This window comes from Sebastes umbrosus, chromosome 5 (genome assembly GCF_015220745.1).
Source record: "Sebastes umbrosus isolate fSebUmb1 chromosome 5, fSebUmb1.pri, whole genome shotgun sequence".
Taxonomy (NCBI): domain Eukaryota; kingdom Metazoa; phylum Chordata; class Actinopteri; order Perciformes; family Sebastidae; genus Sebastes; species Sebastes umbrosus.
Window position 1 is genome coordinate 6,475,600 of NC_051273.1, and position 20,982 is coordinate 6,496,581.

The following is a 20,982-nucleotide window of genomic DNA, read 5'->3' on the forward strand; positions in this document are numbered from 1 at the left end:
TGCACCACTGCCCAAATTCTCACTAATTTTCCTGGTGGTTGGGACAAAAGGAGATTATTGTGGCAGGAAGATTAAATAACACATGTTTTAAGACATATAAAATACTCATTTAAAAATCCTGAATCTATGAATATGCAAGTATTTTTTCTTTCAGAAGTTTAACTAATGGACAAAATGTGTCTTCTACTGTACTTAAAAGTCCATTCTCAGTGTAAGTGCATTAGCAGTGGGTGGATCATTCCCCAAAATACCAATATTACCGATACAAAGTCTTGTTTTGAGTATCAATACCTGGATCGACACCAAAAGAAATGGATCTGTCATCATTATGTTCTGGGCTCATGAATACTTGCTGCAATACTTGCTTATTATGCTTATGATAAACTTTCAAATTCTCAAATTCTACCCACTGCAGCTTTAACATGCAAGTAGGACTTTAATGTTGAAATTGATCAAGATAGAGTTTATTTGAACTACTTTATAACAGGGCTGAGAGATATGTAAAAAATCAACATCACGATATTTTTGACCAATACCTCGATATCGATATTGAGACGATATTGTGGGGTTGACTATTGGTGCTTTTACAAAATATTTTCAAAATTAGATTTTTGAGAAGTGGGTAAAGGTAAATAATAGAACAGCTATAACAGTTAAGTTCAATAAATTATATCACTTTACTGTAATGCAGCCTTTAAACCAGGAAGAGACAACACTTATGCCATGTTACGATTTCCAAAATCTAAGACGATATCTAGTCCCACACCACAATATCAATATAATATTTATATACTGCCCAGCCCTTCTTTATACTAGCATATTTTTGTGCAAGGCTGGATTACCAACCTGCAAAATCTTTTTAAAAAGAGGCAATAGGGGCCCCAAAACAATTTTTTTTGCCCTACAGATTGATCCAGGCAGGCTGTTTTTCAGGTATTTTAGCCTAGTTACTATAGGTGTCAGATAATTATAGTTGAGTAAAATGTACAATATTACCCAGTGAAATGTATTGGAGTAGAAGTATAAAGTGAGTAATTTTCCACCACTGTCTGTACGTGACATAAAAGAAACCAGGAAATATCACCCATCAGTGCCACATTTAAATATAGCGACTGCAGATTTTCTAATCATATTCCCCTGGTGGTGGATGAACAATGTAAGCCAAGTGAGGAGTAAAAGCAGAAAATACAAAACAAAACAAAAAGAATTCCACCATATCCTGTCCCAAGCAAGCACGGAAAGGAGTCATGGCAGTGGAGGAGTGAAAGAATGAAAACAATAGGGACCTGTCATTCTTCAGGGATGAGGGAATAACAAATTCTCCCTGCAGCACAGACACACTGGATCCCCCCCGCGCATCTGCACTGATGACGTGAGGAACAGCCGGCTCTTCTGGAGAAGTGTGTGAAAGGGGAAAGGTCCTCCGAGCCCGGGGTTTTCCTGCTCCCCATTGTCTGCCTGACAACCTGTCTCACCGGAAAATAAAGTAATTTATGAACGCGTGTTAGAGTGACAGAAAATGAGTGACTATCAGGAGTCGGGAAAGAGATCAGATGAACTTCTGAACGAAAACAGGAAACCAAACGGTCGAAGACTGAGATAAAAACACCTCTTAAGATAACGGACCAGACACAATTAGGGTGACACAGGAAAACATATATTTAGCATTGAAGTAATATGCATACCACAGGTGGATAACAGATAAGGTTTTCAACAGAAGCTGAGATAGACAGAGAGACAGAGAGACAGAGAGACAGAGAGACAGATAGACAGATAGACAGATAGACAGAGAGACAGAGAGACAGAGAGACAGAGAGACAGAGAGACAGATACCCTCTACCCTCATGGACCACAGCAGCTTTCTGACAAGGCCTTTGAATTCACATCTCTAGAGGGACTTTGCTGCCATCTCCTGACAAAAACGTAGAAAGCAAAAATATTTTTCAACATGCCTTTCTTTTAATATCCACAAACGACTTCAAAAAGCTCATCTGTACAATGTGTTTCAAGTGCAGCTAGACTGGCAGTAAGAGGGTCTTTTTTTCACAATCAATCCATCAATGCCACATCGAGATAGTTGTCAAAAGAGGGACCGCTTCTACGTTACTGTACATTCCTTCATCGTCGAGTGACAAATGAACTAAAGATTAAAAAACAAACCCCTTATAAAATAGAATACATTAAAACAGGCAACAAAAGGTGGAAATAACCAACTAAAAGGGAAGGCAATATAACAGAAGTAGTGAGCTCTGTGATACAGTACGTCATATTACAGTTTGTCTCAAGCTATCAAAAAGAGGCTCGCACTGATTTCACCCTTTAAGACTTAAAGACAGATCAGTGGTTTAAGATTTGAAAGAAAAATCAAACACTAAAGGATTGAGTTTAACAAAATCTGATGCTTTAACCATCTTCCTTTCTTCATCTTCTCCTTCTACTTGTGTCCTGCTCCTGAACTCGCCAACATCCACTTCATCCCCAGGACACCTCCAGCAGTTTTACGGCTAACGACCGTCATTTTATTACTTCCGCAGCTTAAAACAATCAATGACTCATTCGTTCTTCTATGGAAACACAATGACTGAGTTAACAGTTACCTGCTGAGACACTCTTTAGAACTACGCCTGGTTTTCACAAATATTCTTACAAATTATTGCTCTAAAGCAGTTAATGGAAAAAAACAACCCTCAGTAATAAAGCTTACTTGGAAACCCCCTGCACCTTTCTGATAAACTACAGTGTGTGAATTTCACAGAGCAACAGAGCTTCATGAGTGTGCCCTGTTTCACACAGTTGCCTCAATGTCCTGGGGGTCTTCCCCCTCCAGCAGGCTGTAAGACGCGTGGCTCTGGAAAGGTCTTTGTAAAGGGTGAGCCAGGAGTTTGGCCATGCAGTTATGCAGCTCGATGGCAGGTCCACTCAGGGAAACCTCGAAGCGATAGCACATGCCCTTTGAGTCCAGGTTGCAGAAAGAGGCGTAATTGTCCTGGAGAAAGAAAACATACCACATAGCCAGGGGTTAAATTGAACACAGAGACCCCCCACATAACAATTTAACCCCTGCACATAGTTAAATTGCAGCACCAGGGATATCGCGATATTAGGTTTTTCGATACTGTATCGATTCTCCAAAACGCTGAACGCTTGTGACCTTTCAGGGGCTCCGTAGGAAGGTTTCTCAAACAGTCCAGACACAGGTTAGTCTTGATACAGTACCAGATGTGCAACTGAAGTTTTTCTGTGCTACTGAAATACACTTAATGAAACACCACAGCAAACAAACTTGAGACAAACTACAGCATACATCCTGGTACACAATCAAAACGGATCATTGTGTTTTCATCAGCTGATCCACTCACCCTCCAGCTGGTCTCGTCCCCCTGCTCCTCCACCCCGTTGTGCAGGTAGACCACATCAAAGAAAAAATATGGAGACTGCAGCATTTTCTGTGGAAGAACACAAGAACAAGCAACACCTTCACTTCAATGTATAGTTAATGTCAGGAGGGAGGGAAATCAAATTCAGACTACAAAGAAACAAATGTACCAACTCAAGTACAGCCTGGAAGAGGGATAACGCAGCGGCTGTCCTACTTACACTAACAGCCTCTGAAGGGTTGAACTGAAGCTGTCCTGCATGGCGGCTGTAGATGAGCACAGTCCGCACCACATATGGAGGAGGGACGGTCTGAACATTGTCCATCGACGGCAGTTCAATCTTCTGACGACTACGACGACAACAGAAGAAGAGATGACCTTCAGTAAACACTTCTATGTAACGTTTAATGTATTTTAAGAGACTACGGCTGCAACTAAAGAGTATTTTCATTGTCAATTAATCTGTCGATTATTTTCTTGATTAATCAATTAGTTGTTTGGCAAAAAATGTTGATCACTGTTTTCCAAAACCTAAGATGATGTCCTCAATGTCTTGTTTTGTCCACAACTCAAAGATATTCAGTTTACTGTCATAGAGGAGTAAAGAAACCAGAAAATATTCATATTTAAAAAGCTGGAATCAGAGAATTTTGACTTTTTTTTCGTAAAAAAAAAAATACTCAAACCGATTAATTATCAGAATAGTTGGCGATTAATTTAAAAGTTGATAACAACTCAATTAATCAATTAATCGATTAATCAATTAATCGTTGCAGCTCTATAAGAGGCCAAAAGGGTTTAGAGTCAGACAGTACTTACATTACATTAAGAAGATCTTCAAGGTCTACAGATGACAGTTAAGGGTAAAACTAGAATTTATTTAATGTCCTATGTATCACTTCATAGTTGGAAATTTATTTTCATCGTTTAAGAGTCAGTTTTGAATGAAAGGATACTGAAGGTCTCGCACACATTGGTCTCAAGGTCATACAGACAGCTGCACAGCTCCCTGGGGTCGGAGGTGAAGCCTGACAACTACAGAAATAATAAGAAGAGGAAAAAGAAAAGACAATATTCATAAACATGTTGCACTAATACATTACATAAAGATTCAGATTAAAACAATCATGTACTCACCCACAGAGCATCATCATTGACTACTACCAAGGCAAACTCATGGCGTTTGTCAATCTTGTGTTTAGTTCTCACAAACATCTCAATCATCTTCTGGGATATGTTCAGGGCGTTCGTTTTAGACCTAAATGGAAAGGCAGTTAAATTAGGCAGTGATGACAAATGAAATACGAACACTAAGGAATAAGGGTTTACTTTGCTGTAACTTACCCGTTAAAAGACTCCAACTTGGGCAAAGACATCTCCTCGGAAAGGTCTAAGCAGATGATCTGCAATGATGAACACCAGATAGAATAAGCCTTAAGGTGAAAGTAAGACTTCATTTTCATGTTAAGAGATGTAATGTAGGCCTACCACTTTCTCTGGACAGTTGACACGAGGAACTCTGAGCTGGTACTCTGCTGGTGGAGGGATGGGGGTTGTCAATGCAGGCTGCTGCAGTGTGGGCTTCGGCCTCTCTTTGGCTGCAACAACAGCGGTGGATATTGGCACCGTGGCACTGGCTGCAGCCGCTGCAGCTGCAACTGCAACAGGAGCTACGGTCTGAGCTGCAGCTGCTGAGACGGTTGTGGTGGTGGAGCTGGGAGGACTGTCGCTGGTTGAAGCCTCGCCCTCGCCCTCAACACGACTTCCCACAGCGGGCTGAGGTATGTTGGGGTTACTGTTTCCTCCGAGGCTGCCCGTGCTGCTGCGACGGTCCTCAGCACCTTCAGGGTTGGAGCGTGTCCGAGGCCGCAGCTCCACCAGATGCTCCTCTCCATCTGCTGGGCCCGGCTCTGGCGTCTCCATGGATACACAGGTTACTAAGGAAGTGGAGATGATGAGTGTGGATGTTAGTTTAGACATGAAGAGAAATTATTATTACATTTGTAGCCAGAATTCCCCTTACATCCACTGGTATTAAAATGTCACTACAATACAAATTCACCAAGTGGTCTTTATACTTGACTCTCTAAAAATACCAGCAACAATTGAAAGTACAAGAAAATTGTCTGTAAAATCCCAAAACAATCAAGACAAGAGCTACTCTCGGCCACGAGAAATCTGGGTGTTACCCAGTTCCCAGTAACTTGAGTCTAGAGCAACATGTAAAGAAAGTAGTCCAGTCGTGTTTTTAAGAAATATCTCTAAAATTCGATCAGTTCTCTCTTTCAAAAACACGGAGAAAATTATACATGCCCTGATATCATCCTGTCTCGATTACTGTAATGCCTTGTACACCTGCTTAAACAATCGAGGAACAGAGCTGCTGCAAATAGTTCAGAACTCTGCAGCTAGACTGCTGATCAAAACCAAACGATTCTCTCACATTACACCAATTCTGGCTTCACTTCATTGGCTCCCAGTCTCTTTTAGAATTGATTTTAAAGTGTTTTTAATCACATATAAAGCTCTGAATGACCTGGCACCGGAGTATGTAACTGAGCTTCACACACGGTACTGTCCAAACAGGCACCTCAGGTCTGCCAGTCTGGGTCTTTTAACTGTTCCAAAGACCAGATTGAAAACAAAAGGGAATCGAGCTTTTGCAGTACTGGCTCCCCGACTCTGGAACAGTCTTCCACTGAGCATTAGATCAGCAGACTCTGTCACGACTTTTAAATCCAGTCTTAAAACTCACTTTTATAGAATGGCTTTTCCAATCAGCTGATTTTTAGTCTTTTGTATGCTGATGTGTATGTATGTGCATATGTAATTGTATGAATATGTATATGCTTGTTTCTTTATTTTTCAATTCTATTGTTTTTTATTTAATTATGTATGTTTCATTGTATTCTGCTGTGATGTGAATTTCCTTTGAAAAGCATTTTGTGCTTTAGGCTTGAAAAGTGCTCTACAAATAAAATTCTTATTTATTATTATTATTAATTTAAAAGTTCAACACAGATCTTACAATGGCCACTAGAAAGTAGTATTACCCCCACTTTCTAGACCAACTTTAAGATCATGCCAGTAACAACACAATACAGCTGCGATTCTGTCTATGAACCAAAAGTGCAGTGTGTAACTAACCGGGAAAACAAACACTAGGGTGTTTTATCTTAACAGGATGGAGAGAGTACTTAGAAATGCATCATATAATGCGTCCAGAGAGCCTGACAGTGAGCCCCACAGTGAGCCCCAGTGAGCCCCACAGTGAGCCCCACAGTGAGCCCCACAGTGAGCCCCACAGTGAGCCCCACAGTGAGCCCCACAGTGAGTCCCACAGTGAGCCCCACAGTGAGCCCCACAGTGAGCCCCACAGTGAGCCCCACAGTGAGCTCCACAGTGAGCCCCACAGTGAGCTCCACAGTGAGCCCCACAGTGAGCCTGACAGTGAGCCCCACAGTGAGTCCCACAGTGAGTCCCACAGTGAGCTCCACAGTGAGCCCCACAGTGAGCTCCACGGTGAGCCCCACGGTGAGTCCCACGGTGAGCCCCACAGTGAGCTCCACAGTGAGCCCCACAGTGAGCTCCACAGTGAGCCCCACGGTGAGTCCCACGGTGAGTCCCACAGTGAGCCCCACAGTGAGCTCCACAGTGAGCCCCACAGTGAGTCCCACAGTGAGCCCCAGTGAGCCCCACAGTGAGCCCCACAGTGAGTCCCACAGTGAGCCCCAGTGAGCCCCACAGTGAGCCCCACAGTGAGCTCCACAGTGAGCCCCACAGTGAGTCCCACAGTGAGCCCCACAGTGAGCCCCAGTGAGCCCCACAGTGAGCCCCACAGTGAGCCCCACAGTGAGCTCCACAGTGAGCCCCACAGTGAGCCCCACAGTGAGCTCCACAGTGAGTCCCACAGTGAGCCCCACGGTGAGCCCCACGGTGAGCCCCACGGTGAGTCCCACAGTGAGCCCCACGGTGAGCCCCACGGTGAGCCCCACGGTGAGTCCCACAGTGAGCCCCACAGTGAGCTCCACAGTGAGCCCCACAGTGAGTCCCACAGTGAGCCCCAGTGAGCCCCACAGTGAGCCCCACAGTGAGTCCCACAGTGAGCCCCACAGTGAGCTCCACAGTGAGCCCCACAGTGAGTCCCACAGTGAGCCCCACAGTGAGCCCCAGTGAGCCCCACAGTGAGCCCCACAGTGAGCTCCACAGTGAGTCCCACAGTGAGCCCCACAGTGAGTCCCACAGTGAGCCCCACGGTGAGCCCCACAGAGAGCCTGACAGTGAGCCCCAGTGAGCCCCACAGAGAGCCCCACAGAGAGCCTGACAGTGAGTCCATGCAGCTCAACAACAACACACGTGATGTTTGATTACAGCTAGCAGTAGAAATCAGAGCAAAGCGGACGAGTAGAGACGTATTTTACATGTTTTATGTTAAAATGTTCAAGAAGACTTACGTGATAAGCAACTGCGAAACTTCTAAGATTCAAATAAAGTGAAACTCATTGATAAAAATTGCTAAATATGTCAACAACGAGCTAACAACCTGACGTTTGTTTGGATCGGACAACTTCCTGACAGGAAATGATCAAAACCGGAACTGCTGGAAGTGTCGTTGCATTATGGGTAATGGAGTTTAATGAGGAGGATACATTTTCTGCTTTTTTTCCTTCCTCTTTTCCTTTGTGGGGATTGTGGTGGTGATTATAGTCTTAACTAAAGGATTAAATATAAAAAAAATAAAGTTATCCATGAATGCTAATATATTTTTTTTTTTTGTAATTTCCACATCTTTATGCTGTAAATATGTATTGCTTTCTGTCCCTTACAAAAAAGAAGTATACTATTACTACAGGATATGGGATCCATTGATCACTTAAATAGAATATTTTTAACCTGTCTAGGGTATTTACTTAATTATTTATTATTATTATTATTATTATTATTATTATTATTATTAATAATAATAATAATAATAATTTCAATTTTCTTTTTTTTCTCTACAATTATTTAATTAATTAATTAATTAATTTAAGGTTTATATCTTACCACCATGAACTACACTACTGTAGTACTTATTATTTTTAATTCTAACTAACTAATTAAATTATTTAAAAAATGATCTTTATGTTATTTTTTCTGTAACTTCACCTCTAGGGGTGGGAAGAAGGCTGGTCCTGTCTCTGTGTGGGAGTGGGAGGCGATGTGTATGTGTGTATTTATGTATGTACATATTAAATGTTAAATGTAAGATATCATTTATTTATTTTTTTCTATTGTGGCACCGGTGTTATGTTTTGTTATGTTTGTTATGCTATGTTTGGAAAAAAAGGAATAATAAAAAGAATTTTCCAAAAAAAAAAAAAATAAGTATACTTTTTATTTTATGATGGAAACTTATATAGTTCAAGTATAATCCCAAGTATACTTTATGTAATAAGTACACTAATATCAGTGAACTAGTAGTATACTTGTAAGTGTACTACTTCAATACGTCTTGGGACTAAATTAGCCCACTTTAAATGTAAGTAGTAAACTTTGAGAACACAACTAGTTTACATCCAAGTTGTATTTTGTACTGCAACTATAATATGAACTATACTATACTATACAGGTATACTGTTAGTTTACTAGTTATATACTTGTAGCCCAAAGTACAATTTAAAGAATACTCTCAGTAAACTACTAGTTTAGTAGTTTTTACTGCAAGTATACTTATAGTACTCAAGTTTTTCTGTATACTTTTCAGTATAAGCCAAGTATACTTGGACTTTTCTGTACTTGCCAAGTACACTTAGATTTGTTTGTATACTTGTCAGTATAAACCAAGTATACTTAAGTATGATTTTGTTAAGTTCATCTCTGATAAGTACATAAAAGTAATCTGAAAGCATACTCTCTTATTTTAAGTTTTAATAATAGCATACTTGAATAAACTTCTTTTTTGTAAGGGGTAACATCTTCCACTGCATAATGTAGTCTGCATTACTTGATATACAAAGACTCACCATGCTTAAAAAATATTGTGTGGTGTATTATATCCGTACATTAAGTGGGAACTGGTGTTGAATATATGATCTAGTATAAGTCATGTTTGGTTTCAGTTGATCACCTGTTAGCACAATTCTTCAGAATCTGGCTTAATGCTTTCAGTGTATGTATATTAATACAGTAGAAACGGTCTTTGCAGTAAACAGAGATAAACACAATTTAACACGTTTCTGAAGTCAGTGTCACGGTCCAAACTGATTGCAACTTCATGCATTTTTTCCGAATTACACAACATCATAGTGCATACTTCTATCTATATTTGCAGAGCAGCTACAGTATCAAGAGCTTACTCATAGAGTTGACCATAGAAAAGGCATGGAAGCTAAATGTGGACAAAACAGGAAAGGACACAAAGTCACAGGGAATGGGTGGGGATGACTTTCTGAGTGTTTTCCACTTACTTCACTCATCACGCTAAACACTGTTGGGCAGACATGCAGAGAGCAGACCGCAGCAGTGACTGACTAACTATTGGAAAATATAATAACACAAAAACAGCAGGACTGGAGAAAACATCCTCTCATTTTGTTAAATGCTTAATTGTAGGCAGTGGAGAGCCACAACAGGAACTAAATCACTGCTGCAGACATCAGGATCAAGAAGTATGGAGGTATGTTATGATGAAAGTGAAAATATGTCACTTATCATACTGCGTGTTGCATGACTTGGAGCGTTATATGTTTACTGGGTAAAATTGACATAAGAATGTAGAGTACTTCAAACTTGTCATCTGTGAAATGGCTTGCTAAGATGACGCACTTTGTCCTTAAACAAGATCTGCAAAGTGAATGATTATACAGAATTACAGCAGCTCATGAAACATGATTTGACCATTGTGAATTATAAGCAGAATGTTTAATGTTTATATGAGTGATATCCTTCCAACATGCCACGTTCAAATACTCTGGTGAATTTGAGACTGCCAAAACAAAGTGTAAATGTGAGTGTTTAGCTGGTGACCTATCCAGGGTGTTTCTTTGCTTTTTGCCCAGTGCATGCTTGAATACCCTTCCTGTGACTCTGAATAGGAAGAGGTCTGTATAGTGGATGTATTACCGGCTGGATAAGGAATTTAAAGTATGTCGCCAACTATCGCCTGCACAATATATAAAGATAGGCATTGCAAATTGTATAATTTCGGCATATTTAAAGGTATTATATCTACTTAATAGAGAAACATTTTAATCTAATTTAATTAAGCTTACATTCTTTGTGCACAACAAAAGATGTTTTGGTCCACAAATATTTGCTACACAGGAAGTTGGATCTCAGGATGTTTTAGTTTCCCCCTTTTCCGCTGCTCAAAACAATAGCCACTCAACAGTGCAGCAATAATGTCTGGTTCAAGAGCATGACGCATTATTTTGCTAAGTTTAATTATGAGCCACTCTTCAATGGAAGATTGTTAATAACAAGCAGCAATAACAAACACATTATGTGTTTTTTATTGGTAAACGAGTGGAACTGAAGAGGGAAAAAATAAAAAAATTGTCAGTAAAAGCTCAAATAATGATTCAGATTCAGATAAAGTAAATAAATCTAACAATCAAAATACAACTTGACGTGTCTGCAGGATTCCTGTTTGGTCCGATGTGACAGCCTGGACGCTGGGTCAGGGTGTGACAGGGAAGTGATGACCCCCATCGACCATATGACCTTTGACCCTGAGGGCTCTGACCCCATGGCCAACGTGGAGCCTTCACCAGCAGAACTGGCTCAGTGTGAGGCTGAAGTGGGCACGCTGCTCAGCATCATTGCTGAACTGAACAAAAAGATGGGGTCATTAAAGGCACCAAGGTAACGTCAGTGAAGAGGGTAATTAGATAGGAAACTGTGGCACTGATACGAGCCATAAAATCGATCTGAATGAATTTGGTTCCCTTCAAATAAATATTTTGGTGGACCTGTGTGTTGTTTGTTCTTACTCATTTTATCATCAATAATCAAATATAAACACAGTATTTATGAGCAAAAATGTTAATGCTGCTGGTGTTCTGCAGTGAACCAGACCTGAGACCACCAGGACCATCCAGGCCTCTGGTTCCAGACCTCCTGTCCCACCGGCTGACCAGAAGCAGCCCAGAGAGGAACACTGCTGCCACATCCAAACCTCCACTGACTGACCGAGGTTGGCCCCGACACAACTAACATAACTTTGATTTTAATCAGTAGAGCGAATCTTTTGGATGTTTTGCACCTGTACTGCACGTAGCTGATCTTTCCTCCAACCAAGTCAGGCAATAACTTGTCTCCAAAAGAACAATTGATGTATTATTTAAATTTTAAATAGTAACAATGTAGTACACAGTAAGCTAAAAAAAACAAAGAAAGAAACCATTCTTTTATTTCTAGTCTGGTAGGATATAAAACTTTACTAATACTAATACACTATACAGAGAAAATATTTTTTCCAATTATTTGAGAAGTCTCAGAAGCTTTTTTGTTCGGTGCTATCTTAGAAACAGAGTCAAAGAGATATTGTAGTTCAACACAAAACTGACCGATATTAGGAGTGATCTGAAGAACTCTAAACTCATGGATGTGATATTTGCCAACAAGACAAATACGTTTGAAAGCATTGTTTACAGATTGTGAGCCTTTATTACAATCCAGAAACAACAACACCAACCATATAATATTGGTGTCAAGCTATTAAAACTTAGATAAAACAATAAAACAACTTCAATCCAGAACTATTGAAGAGTAAGTACGCTCATAGAATAAGAGATGGATTAAATTTGTGTTTTATAAAAAGAACATACTGGAGAAATATCTGCTTTAAATGTATGTAATCATTTATTACACGGGTAGTATTTATGCAAAATTTTCATGTAAACTTCTTTTATTTTAATTGGAATGAGGAATTTATTAGGGTTTGACCAAACTTCCTCTGCTAAGATTTCTGGAAAAGTTATTTTCCATGAAAAATAGATTTGGAAAAAAACAAAAAACTCTGAACTGAGGTCAGTATTTTTCTGATATGCTGATTATTATGATCAGATAGATCTTGGTCTCCCACCAATTAAGAGCTTGGAAATTTGAGAAACAGTAACTTTGGTGATATACTCTTTATAACATTGTTTATATTCTTTGAGAAATATTCATACCCTTATAAGTCTTCATATTCATAGAAGTTACCTCTATCAGTAAGTACATCTAAAACAAAGATTGCACCCTTATCAATCCATTCTTTTAGACTTTTTTTTCCTGCCTCTCACTATTTCCAACATGATTAACTGCACTTCTACTTTTCCTCCACTAGGAAGCGGTGGTGTGGTGTGGACTAAACTCCAGCAGGTTTTATCATCAGTGGAGGACTCCATCAGCTGTAAAAGGTCCTGGGCCGCCCCCATCACAGCTTCTGACCAAGACAAGCACCGAGAGCATCTGAGAGCAGCCCAGGAGAGCTGGATTAAGGCCACTCAGGTATTAACACTGTGATAAACTCTCATGAATCCTTGACTTATTTGAATTGTTGTTATTAAAGCTGCAGATTCCAACAAAAACTAAAAAGATTACTGACAATATTTGCAAAACCAGCTTTCGCTAATCTCTAATTTAAAATACTATTAATTCCAAATGTGCCGTAAAGAGGTCAATCATTGCCGTGTCTGTCTGAATTTTACCAATTTAGGAGAAAAACATGTCATTGTGCAGGCTATCTTTAGACTCCCAACAGCCCCTTTAGTAATTTTGGCTCACCGGTTACAGATAGTGGAGGAGATGGAAACAGAGTTTGGGATTTCCTGCCCATCAGGCCTGCCAAAGGACCTGTATCAGGAGGACATCCTGGACCTGGAGAAGCGAGACTTTGCTCTCAGAAGCACCTTGCAGAGTCACAAGGAGGAGCTGGAGAGAGCACAGAGCACCTTCAGCCTGATGGAAGAGGAGAAGAACAAGGTAGAGGAGAAGGTTTTGTTTATAATGGGAGTAAGACAACATATACAAATGCTAGAATCAATTTAAGAAGTGTGAGTACATAAATACTATACACATTCATCACAATTCATGAGTTCAAAAAAGAAATGTAGCTGCCCTTCTTCTCTGGTCTTTCAGCTGGTTGGTCTCCATAAAGCCTTGAGGTCAGGCAGTCGCTCTCCTTCCTACCGGCCCACTTCAGGCGCTCTCAGTCCAGACTGGGCCTCTCCTCCCTTCCCTGGTTCACCGTTACTCCACAGAAGAGCAGCCAGAGCTGTAACACCTCTGTCGCTGGGTGGGGACAGTTCTCCAGTGGGCTCTGTTAACTCATGCAGTCCTTGTCCAAGTCCCATCAGCCTGGAGTCAGAGACAGAACGACTGAACAGGTGAGTCTGAGGAAGAGCTGCTCAGGATGTCAACTACAATCAGCTACAGCACACTGGCAACACTTATATTACATTTACTGAATAGTTTTGGTCCAGTAACCTTTGTCAGGCATCAAACATTGTAAATAAGTCAAAAATTATATAATATAATATAGTATAGTATATAGTCCAGTAGAGTATATAGGGCTGCACAATTAATCAAAATTTTATCAAAATTGCAAAATGGCCTACTACAATTTCCAAATCACAGTATTTGTTAAAATCACCAGTGATTATTTGGTTGAAACTTAACTCAACCAATGTGGTAAAAGGACCTGATTCAACTGTTATCAGCTCATTAAATGTGTGTTATCAGTCATTATAAGTCTCATAGATGTGGGAAAATAAGGGTCTACCACACCTACTATGTTGTAAAAGAAAAGCAAAACTTAAAAGCAACACTTTCCAACACGTAAAACTGAATGAAACGTAACGTTTTGAACACAAACAAAACAGCTTCTTTAGGTTTAGGCAACAAAACAGTCTATACTACAGCGCCTGACTTCTGCTTTTACTCCTGTGATAATTACTACGGTCACTAGAGGTCACTGTTGTCTCCTTTTAATCCTTCTTTTGGTGATCTGCCATGTGAATTGATGATAAAACCTACTAGTGGGTATAACAGGCCCCTTGTGACCAGTTGACAACTCTGGGTCTGAGAAGTGAAGCCAATGCTGAAGTGCCTTAAACTTGCATTCTTTCTAACAACCAGCAGGGGGCGACTCCTCTGGTTGCAAAAAGAAGTCTGATTGTATAGAAGTCTATGAGAAAATGAGCCTACTTCTCAATTGATTTATTACCTCAGTAAACATTGTAAACATGAATTGATGGTCTCAATAGTTTCAAGTCTTCTTCTATACAGGATGATGTTCATTTAGTAAATTATGGTCCCATTTAGAGTAAAATAGACCATAAAGCAGGGGATGCTTTAGGGCGTGATAACAAATTCTTCCAATAAAGAAGCTTTATTATTTGTATAATTAATTTAACCTTCTCTTCCTCTGCCTCATTATTCCAGGTGCATTGAGAGGCTGAGGTCCAGAAATGAACGTCTGACTGCAGCTCTGGAGCGAAGGAAGGGAGAGTCAGAACTGATCAGTATTACACTAAACAGACTGGAGGCTGACTGCTCTGCCCTGCAGATGGCTCTCAGATACTGGTACACACATGAAACACAGCTAACACACACATACAAAAGCCGTTCAAGGACATTCAAAATAATGAATGTGTACAGGTCAGCAATCTAACAGTATTAAAGCTGAAGTAGGCGAGATTGGAGCAAATATGATTAAGTAGATTAAATAGGAACGCTCTCTCTCTGAAATGACCTGTGATTGGTCAAAGTCTCCCGTCATGGGCTAGATTTTTTAAAGTTTGAAAACAGAGCCATGAGGAGGTGCAGAAGTCTAGTTATCTCTCAGAAAACTTGAATTACAATAGGCTGAAAGGTTATTATGGAAGTCTACTGCCACTTTAATTGAGGTTCTTCTCATGTACTGAGGTCGTATTTTGTCTTTGTGGTTGTGATTGACAGTGAGGAGTGTGAAGAGGCCTACAGCGAGCTGCTGTCACTTCATGACGCCAAGAAGCAGCAAAGCATTCCTCTGCAGACAGACTCAGCAGGTGTTTGAATACCGTGTTTTAATACTGCTTACAACTCAGTGCACTTATATACACAGTAGGTATGCATGTCATTCACACACACAAACACACAAAACACACAGTCAAGGCTCACAGTTTTTCCTCTCATCAGAGGCGGTGGGTGACAGGCAGCAGCCCGACAGTCCATCAGCTCAGCTCATGAAAATGGGAACTGAAGAGCTGTCCACCTCCTTCTCAGCAGCAGGAGTCACAGAGGAGACGGAAACACAGAGTCACACAGGGCAGAGGTGACGTTTTAAAATGCTCTTTGTACATTCAAGCGCAGTAATAGGAGTGGGTAGAAAGGAAAATGTCTCTCAATGTTGACAGACTGAAATTTTAAATAGAAAGGATAACATTTTACAAATCATTCTGTCCCGCCACCAAAGCTCTACATGCTATTAACTGTATGTTTCAAAAGCTATCTGGTATGACTCAATGAAGTGTGGCAATAATAAAGAACTTCTGAATTAATAAAAGGCCATTTTTTGGACCACGTTTGTGCCAGATCACTCACTATCTGTAACTCCACAGGGCACCTGAGCTGGTGGAGCGAGAGGTGTTTCTCCGTCAGCAAATTGAGCGCCTGAAGAGGGATCGGGCCGCCATTTGTCTACCTAAGCCGAGCCCAGGAGTCGAGGGAAAAATGAGCCCCGAAACTGGTCACCTGGCTGGACCAAGAGGGGGACATGTGACTAAAGATAACGCCAAACCTCCTGATACCAAGAAAGAGAAGGGTTCCCTCTTCTATGAACTCATCTCTGTCAGGGTAGGAGCTGTGTGTCCTGCTTTATGATTTAAAAAATCAACATCTGAAACTGAAAAACAACCAGTCAAAACTTTCCATGCAAAGAGATAAACGTAGATAAAAAAAGTGTCTTTTGCCTAATGTCATAATTGTTTTGGGTTAATTGTTTGAGGCAAAATCTATATTGTAGTACATATCACTACACTTACTTTTGGCTCATAATGCCAAAACAGTGTTCGTAGTGTACATAGAGTATATGTACAAAACACTGCTGGCAGATCTCCATCTATCTATTGAAATCCACCTGATCCAGTATCTCTAACAATAATTAAACAAGATATTATACCTCGCTATAGTTTAAATTGTTCAAAACCTGAAGTGTGGGTATCCTGATAGTCCAACTCAATCTCATGGGAAGGAGTATAAATAGTATGACAATAAAAGGAATTTTCATGTGTCATAATTTAGCCTGTTCGCGAGTCATTTTACGCCAGGCAACAAAACTACAGTAATGGCTGCTGTTAGGTTTAGACAACAAAACCACTTAGTTGGGTTTAGGAAAAACATCATGGTTGGGCTTAATATAAGTACATAGACTACGCAAAATATGTACAGAAACAACGTAACAGAAGTACAGAAAACACGTCACAAACGTAACTAACGTAACTTGAAAGTTGTGTCTGTTTGACCCATCCACCTCCCCTCCCACTCGCTATAAGCAGTCTTCCTCACTTTTTAATTTACATCACTAGCTCTGACTGTAGCATATTTACGCAGATGCGTTTGCATTGCAGCCAATACAGACTACATGGCGTACAAATGACATGCCAAAAGCAAGAACGGCGATCTTATTGCCCGCGAAATTACTTGCAAATTACCGTATCATTCATACGCCATTTAGTGCGACCGGGTCGGACAGTCGAATTGTTAAGGCGCATACAACATAATCACAATTTCCACAGTTTGATTCCAGCTGGGGACTTTGGATAAAACAGATAACCATGAATTTACATAAGAAAACTTAGGGTGACCAATACCAATACAGAAGTCATATAACATTGTACACATTGGGGTTTTAACCTCCAACAACAACCTCAAAAGTGGACGTAAAACCTGCTGATTGTGATAAAATCATACACCTTGTGCTTCTGCCACTACTACACACACAGCTTTTCTTACGCTGTATCTGCGTTCAACTCTTTGTATACTGTGGTTCATTTTTTCAGGAGGAGATGTCAGATCTGCGAGGTCTAATCCGCCTCAAGGAGAAAGAGCTGCGGTGTCTTGAGTGGGGTTTAATGGCCCAGAAGGCCCAGGAAGCAGCTGGAGCTTTCGTTCCAGAAAGCCTCCGAGAGGAGATGGAAGAACGTAAGACTGAACAACAGGTAGGACAGACTCCTACAGCAGCAACAGAGACTTTTTAAAAAAATTAATCAAATACTACAAAGTCAAGGTGAAACGAGCAAGAGGGAGCAGGACGTTGGTCCACTGTGGCAGACCCGATTCAAATCTGGGTGTAACACATGGGAAATCACACATCTACCAAAGCAGAATCCCTCCAGGCCAAGAGGGATATTTTGGTTCCACAAGGTCTTCTGCTGGGCACATATTCATACCGCACCACACACCTCTGTCATTGTCAGACGAGAAAGAGCTGAACAGCTAGTTTAAGTTAACACAGCTTTCTGTCTATTACTGTATAGACACAGGGCATCAGAAAAAGGGGTTCACAGACCTTCGTGCCTCGAGGGTTAAAATTTCTCTCTAAAACTGGTTTATTCCTCAATATTCATTTTTGAATGGTTTAAAGGAACAGTGTGTGTAAAATTTCAGAGGATCTATTAGCAGAAATGGAATATAATATTCATAACTATGTTTTTGTTATTGTATAATCACCTGAAACTAAGAATCGTTGTGTTTTCGTTAGCTTGGAATGAGCCCTTCATATCTTCATAGGGAACGGGTCCTCTTCACAGAGTCCACCAGTAGCCCAGAACGGACAAACCAAACACTGGCTCTAGTGAGAGCCTTTGGTTACCTGAAGGCCACCGTAGTTCTTCGTTACTGCGGTAACGTGAGCCATAGAGTGCAAAACCGCCAGCCGCCGTCTGACTTCCGTAACTCCTAAAGTAGTGTTATCATGGTAAGGATGGCCTCTGAGCGAGGCAAACGGTGTTACCACTCAGCGACTCACGTTACCGCAGCAGAGGAGTGAGTAGAGGAGTACTCAGTAGGTTGCAATGCGCAACCACACCACTAGATGGCGCTAAATCCTATACACTACACCTTTAAAAGAGTGAAGGTTTCATCTAGATGCACATGGTCGTGCTCAATAACTTATCCTACAGATCCAGTTAAGTATTTCAACCAAAATCGCACTGGCTTCTGATTGCAGCAAAGTAAATGATGTTATTCTGTTCCGCACAGTTTTTTCTTTAGAACAGTCGGGTCCCTACAAAGATAAATAAATCTGAGGGGTCGCAAAGGGATTAACAAGATGGGGAATAAGAAAAAATATAGGCTATGTATCATATTTCTGCTCAGCTGAAGTAGATTTTTTTTTTGCTCTAATCTTTTTCATTGAAACATATTGGATATGTTTTCCCCTACAGGCCTCTAAAACCCATTCAAATGAAGCAATCTATGAGGGGGACAATCATTCTTTGATTGAACTGTTCACAACCCTCTAACACTGCTTTATAACTGTGTCTTCCGTGTTCGTTGATAGAGAATTGAATGGGGAATGCCTTTTGAGCATTAAAGATAATCGTAATTGAATGTTACATTTCAGAGAATCTGTGAAAATGCAGGTAAACTGGGTAGTGATGTGGACATCGTCGATCCTCGAACCAGACCCATCCTGAAAGAGCTGCAGGCCGTCCTGCAAAGGTGAGACATTGTCATTTCTCTGCATAAAACACTATACCAACGAGGAAATAACAAGGAAGCCTGGTAAATTATTGAATGTAATGTCACTTGGAGAAATTTAGGTATTCACAGATAAATGAAAAAAGCTACCCGATGAAAGTAGTTGAAAATGAATCATGGAGACATGTGTTGCCTGGTTTTATCTGTTGCTTAGGAACACTATCAGCAGAAATACAGACTTTGGACATAAAGTGCTTCTTGTTGTCTCCATCAGGTGCTTCAGAGAGCATCCTTTTCTTCTTCTGACCTCGAGTAGTGAATACTTCTAAACGAAGCTCTGCTGTTAGCCCTCTACATCACATTCACTCTGAGGTCATCATAAAGACATTTATGATAGATTTCCTTTTGTTTCATCTGATCTTACTTTTGTTTTCAGGGAACAAGCCCTGAAGAAAAGACTGGCTTTAGTCCAAGACTCTCTAAACACAGCTCTGTCAGACAGCTCCTCGCACAGGAGGGACAACGGAGAGCACATTGCTCGGCTCTCACAAGCTCACAGGTAACTATCACAAGAAAGGTATTCAGTAGCTTGTTTTTGTCTTTGTTCATCATCATCTGGCTGCATGTATAACTAAAGCTAACAACCCGATAACACACAGAAGCATGTAATATACCCGCTGGATACTGTGTCAGTTAGGGATGTCACGAGAACCGGCGTGAAAATGACATGCCTAAAGCAAGAAGGGCATTGTTATTACATGCTTTTGCCTTGCACATTACAGTACAGACAGGGCTGAAACTAAAAAAACAAGTTCTGTAGTGTCATTGTTAATGTGAGAGTATTAATTTGTATCTCGCTGGGTGGGTTTCTTCCATTCCAGTAAAGCCTTGAGTTCGTACCGGCAGATTCGCAGGAAGTACCGGGAGCAGGTGTGGAGGCTGGAGCAGAAAGTGGTGGCCATGACGGAGAGTCACCAGCACCAGAGTGGAGCACCGAAAGCTGCAGGGGAGGCGTTGGAGTGGAGGAGGGAAGAGACGGTTCTGTGATTCAGCTGGATCCGCTAGAATATATGGACATTATATTAACAGCTATAATCAGCCGCCCTGCTGAATTCAAGTTGCTCATATGTATTTTTATAATTTGTGGAGTTATGTTAGCGTACACACACATATGGCTTTAGACTCTTAGTCTTGTTAATAAGATATGCTAAGAAGTTATATTGTTACTCAGTTTTCTATCCTTGTAAAGAGACTTGTACCTTTTCATCTATTTATCTGTTAATCCATTAATGACATCTACAGCCGTTCGTTCAGGCATTGGGAGGTAAATACAGTATATAGAGTATGTAGGGCAGTAGAACATGGAAACATCAAACGTCAGTTCTGCCTTTTCAACCCTTGTGAGAGTCACCAATAAACTGAAAAAGGAATCCAGAGCTTAACTTGTCCAACAGGACTCACACATCACAAGACACATTCCTTATTTCAGAGAAACAGCTGTCATGCAGTCATGAATGTGTGAGGCTGATTCAAGGACTGAACCCTCAGAGGACCTCGGGACTGACCTCGAGAGTGCACATGTCCTTTTTCCCATACAGGCCGACTGTATAAAGCCACTCCCGGCCGGCCGTGCTGCCGTCACAAAGCTCAGAGAAGAAGGGGGATGGGGGCCAGGACAATGGCTGATGTGCACACAAAATGTACGGCCAGCCCATTTGTCTTCTTAACACTTCCAAAGCTCTCTCTGCCTTTCACTATTTCCACTTCTCTTCAATGGTTGGCTTGTAGCAATCTAAAAAAGAAGTTGGTGTAAAGCTGAAAAGGAAAAGAGCATTGCTTGATATTAGATATTTTTGGAGAGTTAAAAAGCGTACTCTACTGATTAATCATCCTATTCCTATATCAAGCAGCAGAACCAAAGAAATATCTTTTTCATTCTTCCTTATCAAAACCTGGT

The 20,982-nt window shown here is 40.8% G+C and overlaps 2 protein-coding genes across 3 annotated transcripts; one reads left to right on the forward strand and one right to left on the reverse strand.

Moving 5' to 3' along the window:
• Positions 1–1,937: 1,937 nt before the first annotated feature.
• babam1 (BRISC and BRCA1 A complex member 1) lies at positions 1,938–13,266 on the reverse strand. 2 transcript variants are annotated; one of them, XM_037770102.1, is made up of 9 exons: positions 13,128–13,266; positions 4,866–5,314; positions 4,722–4,780; positions 4,515–4,635; positions 4,334–4,412; positions 4,197–4,221; positions 3,598–3,727; positions 3,360–3,446; positions 1,938–2,986 (listed from the first exon to the last, which is right to left on the reverse strand). In XM_037770102.1, the coding sequence occupies exons 1-9, from the start codon at positions 13,177–13,179 to the stop codon at positions 2,786–2,788; spliced, it is 1,203 nt and encodes a 400-aa protein (XP_037626030.1). In that variant the 5' UTR covers positions 13,180–13,266; the 3' UTR covers positions 1,938–2,785. The 2 variants fall into 2 exon arrangements, with proteins under 2 accessions (XP_037626030.1, XP_037626031.1); XM_037770103.1 differs by lacking the exon at positions 13,128–13,266 and adding an exon at positions 7,832–8,004.
• ushbp1 (Usher syndrome 1C binding protein 1) lies at positions 9,849–20,455 on the forward strand. The gene is made up of 14 exons (XM_037770100.1): positions 9,849–10,035; positions 10,999–11,222; positions 11,426–11,553; positions 12,688–12,851; positions 13,137–13,325; positions 13,482–13,729; positions 14,787–14,927; positions 15,303–15,391; positions 15,522–15,657; positions 15,944–16,178; positions 17,384–17,542; positions 18,949–19,046; positions 19,462–19,584; positions 19,907–20,455. Exons 1-14 carry the CDS (start codon positions 9,958–9,960, stop codon positions 20,070–20,072), a joined length of 2,178 nt encoding a protein of 725 aa, XP_037626028.1. The 5' UTR covers positions 9,849–9,957; the 3' UTR covers positions 20,073–20,455.
• The last annotated feature ends 527 nt before the right edge of the window (positions 20,456–20,982 follow it).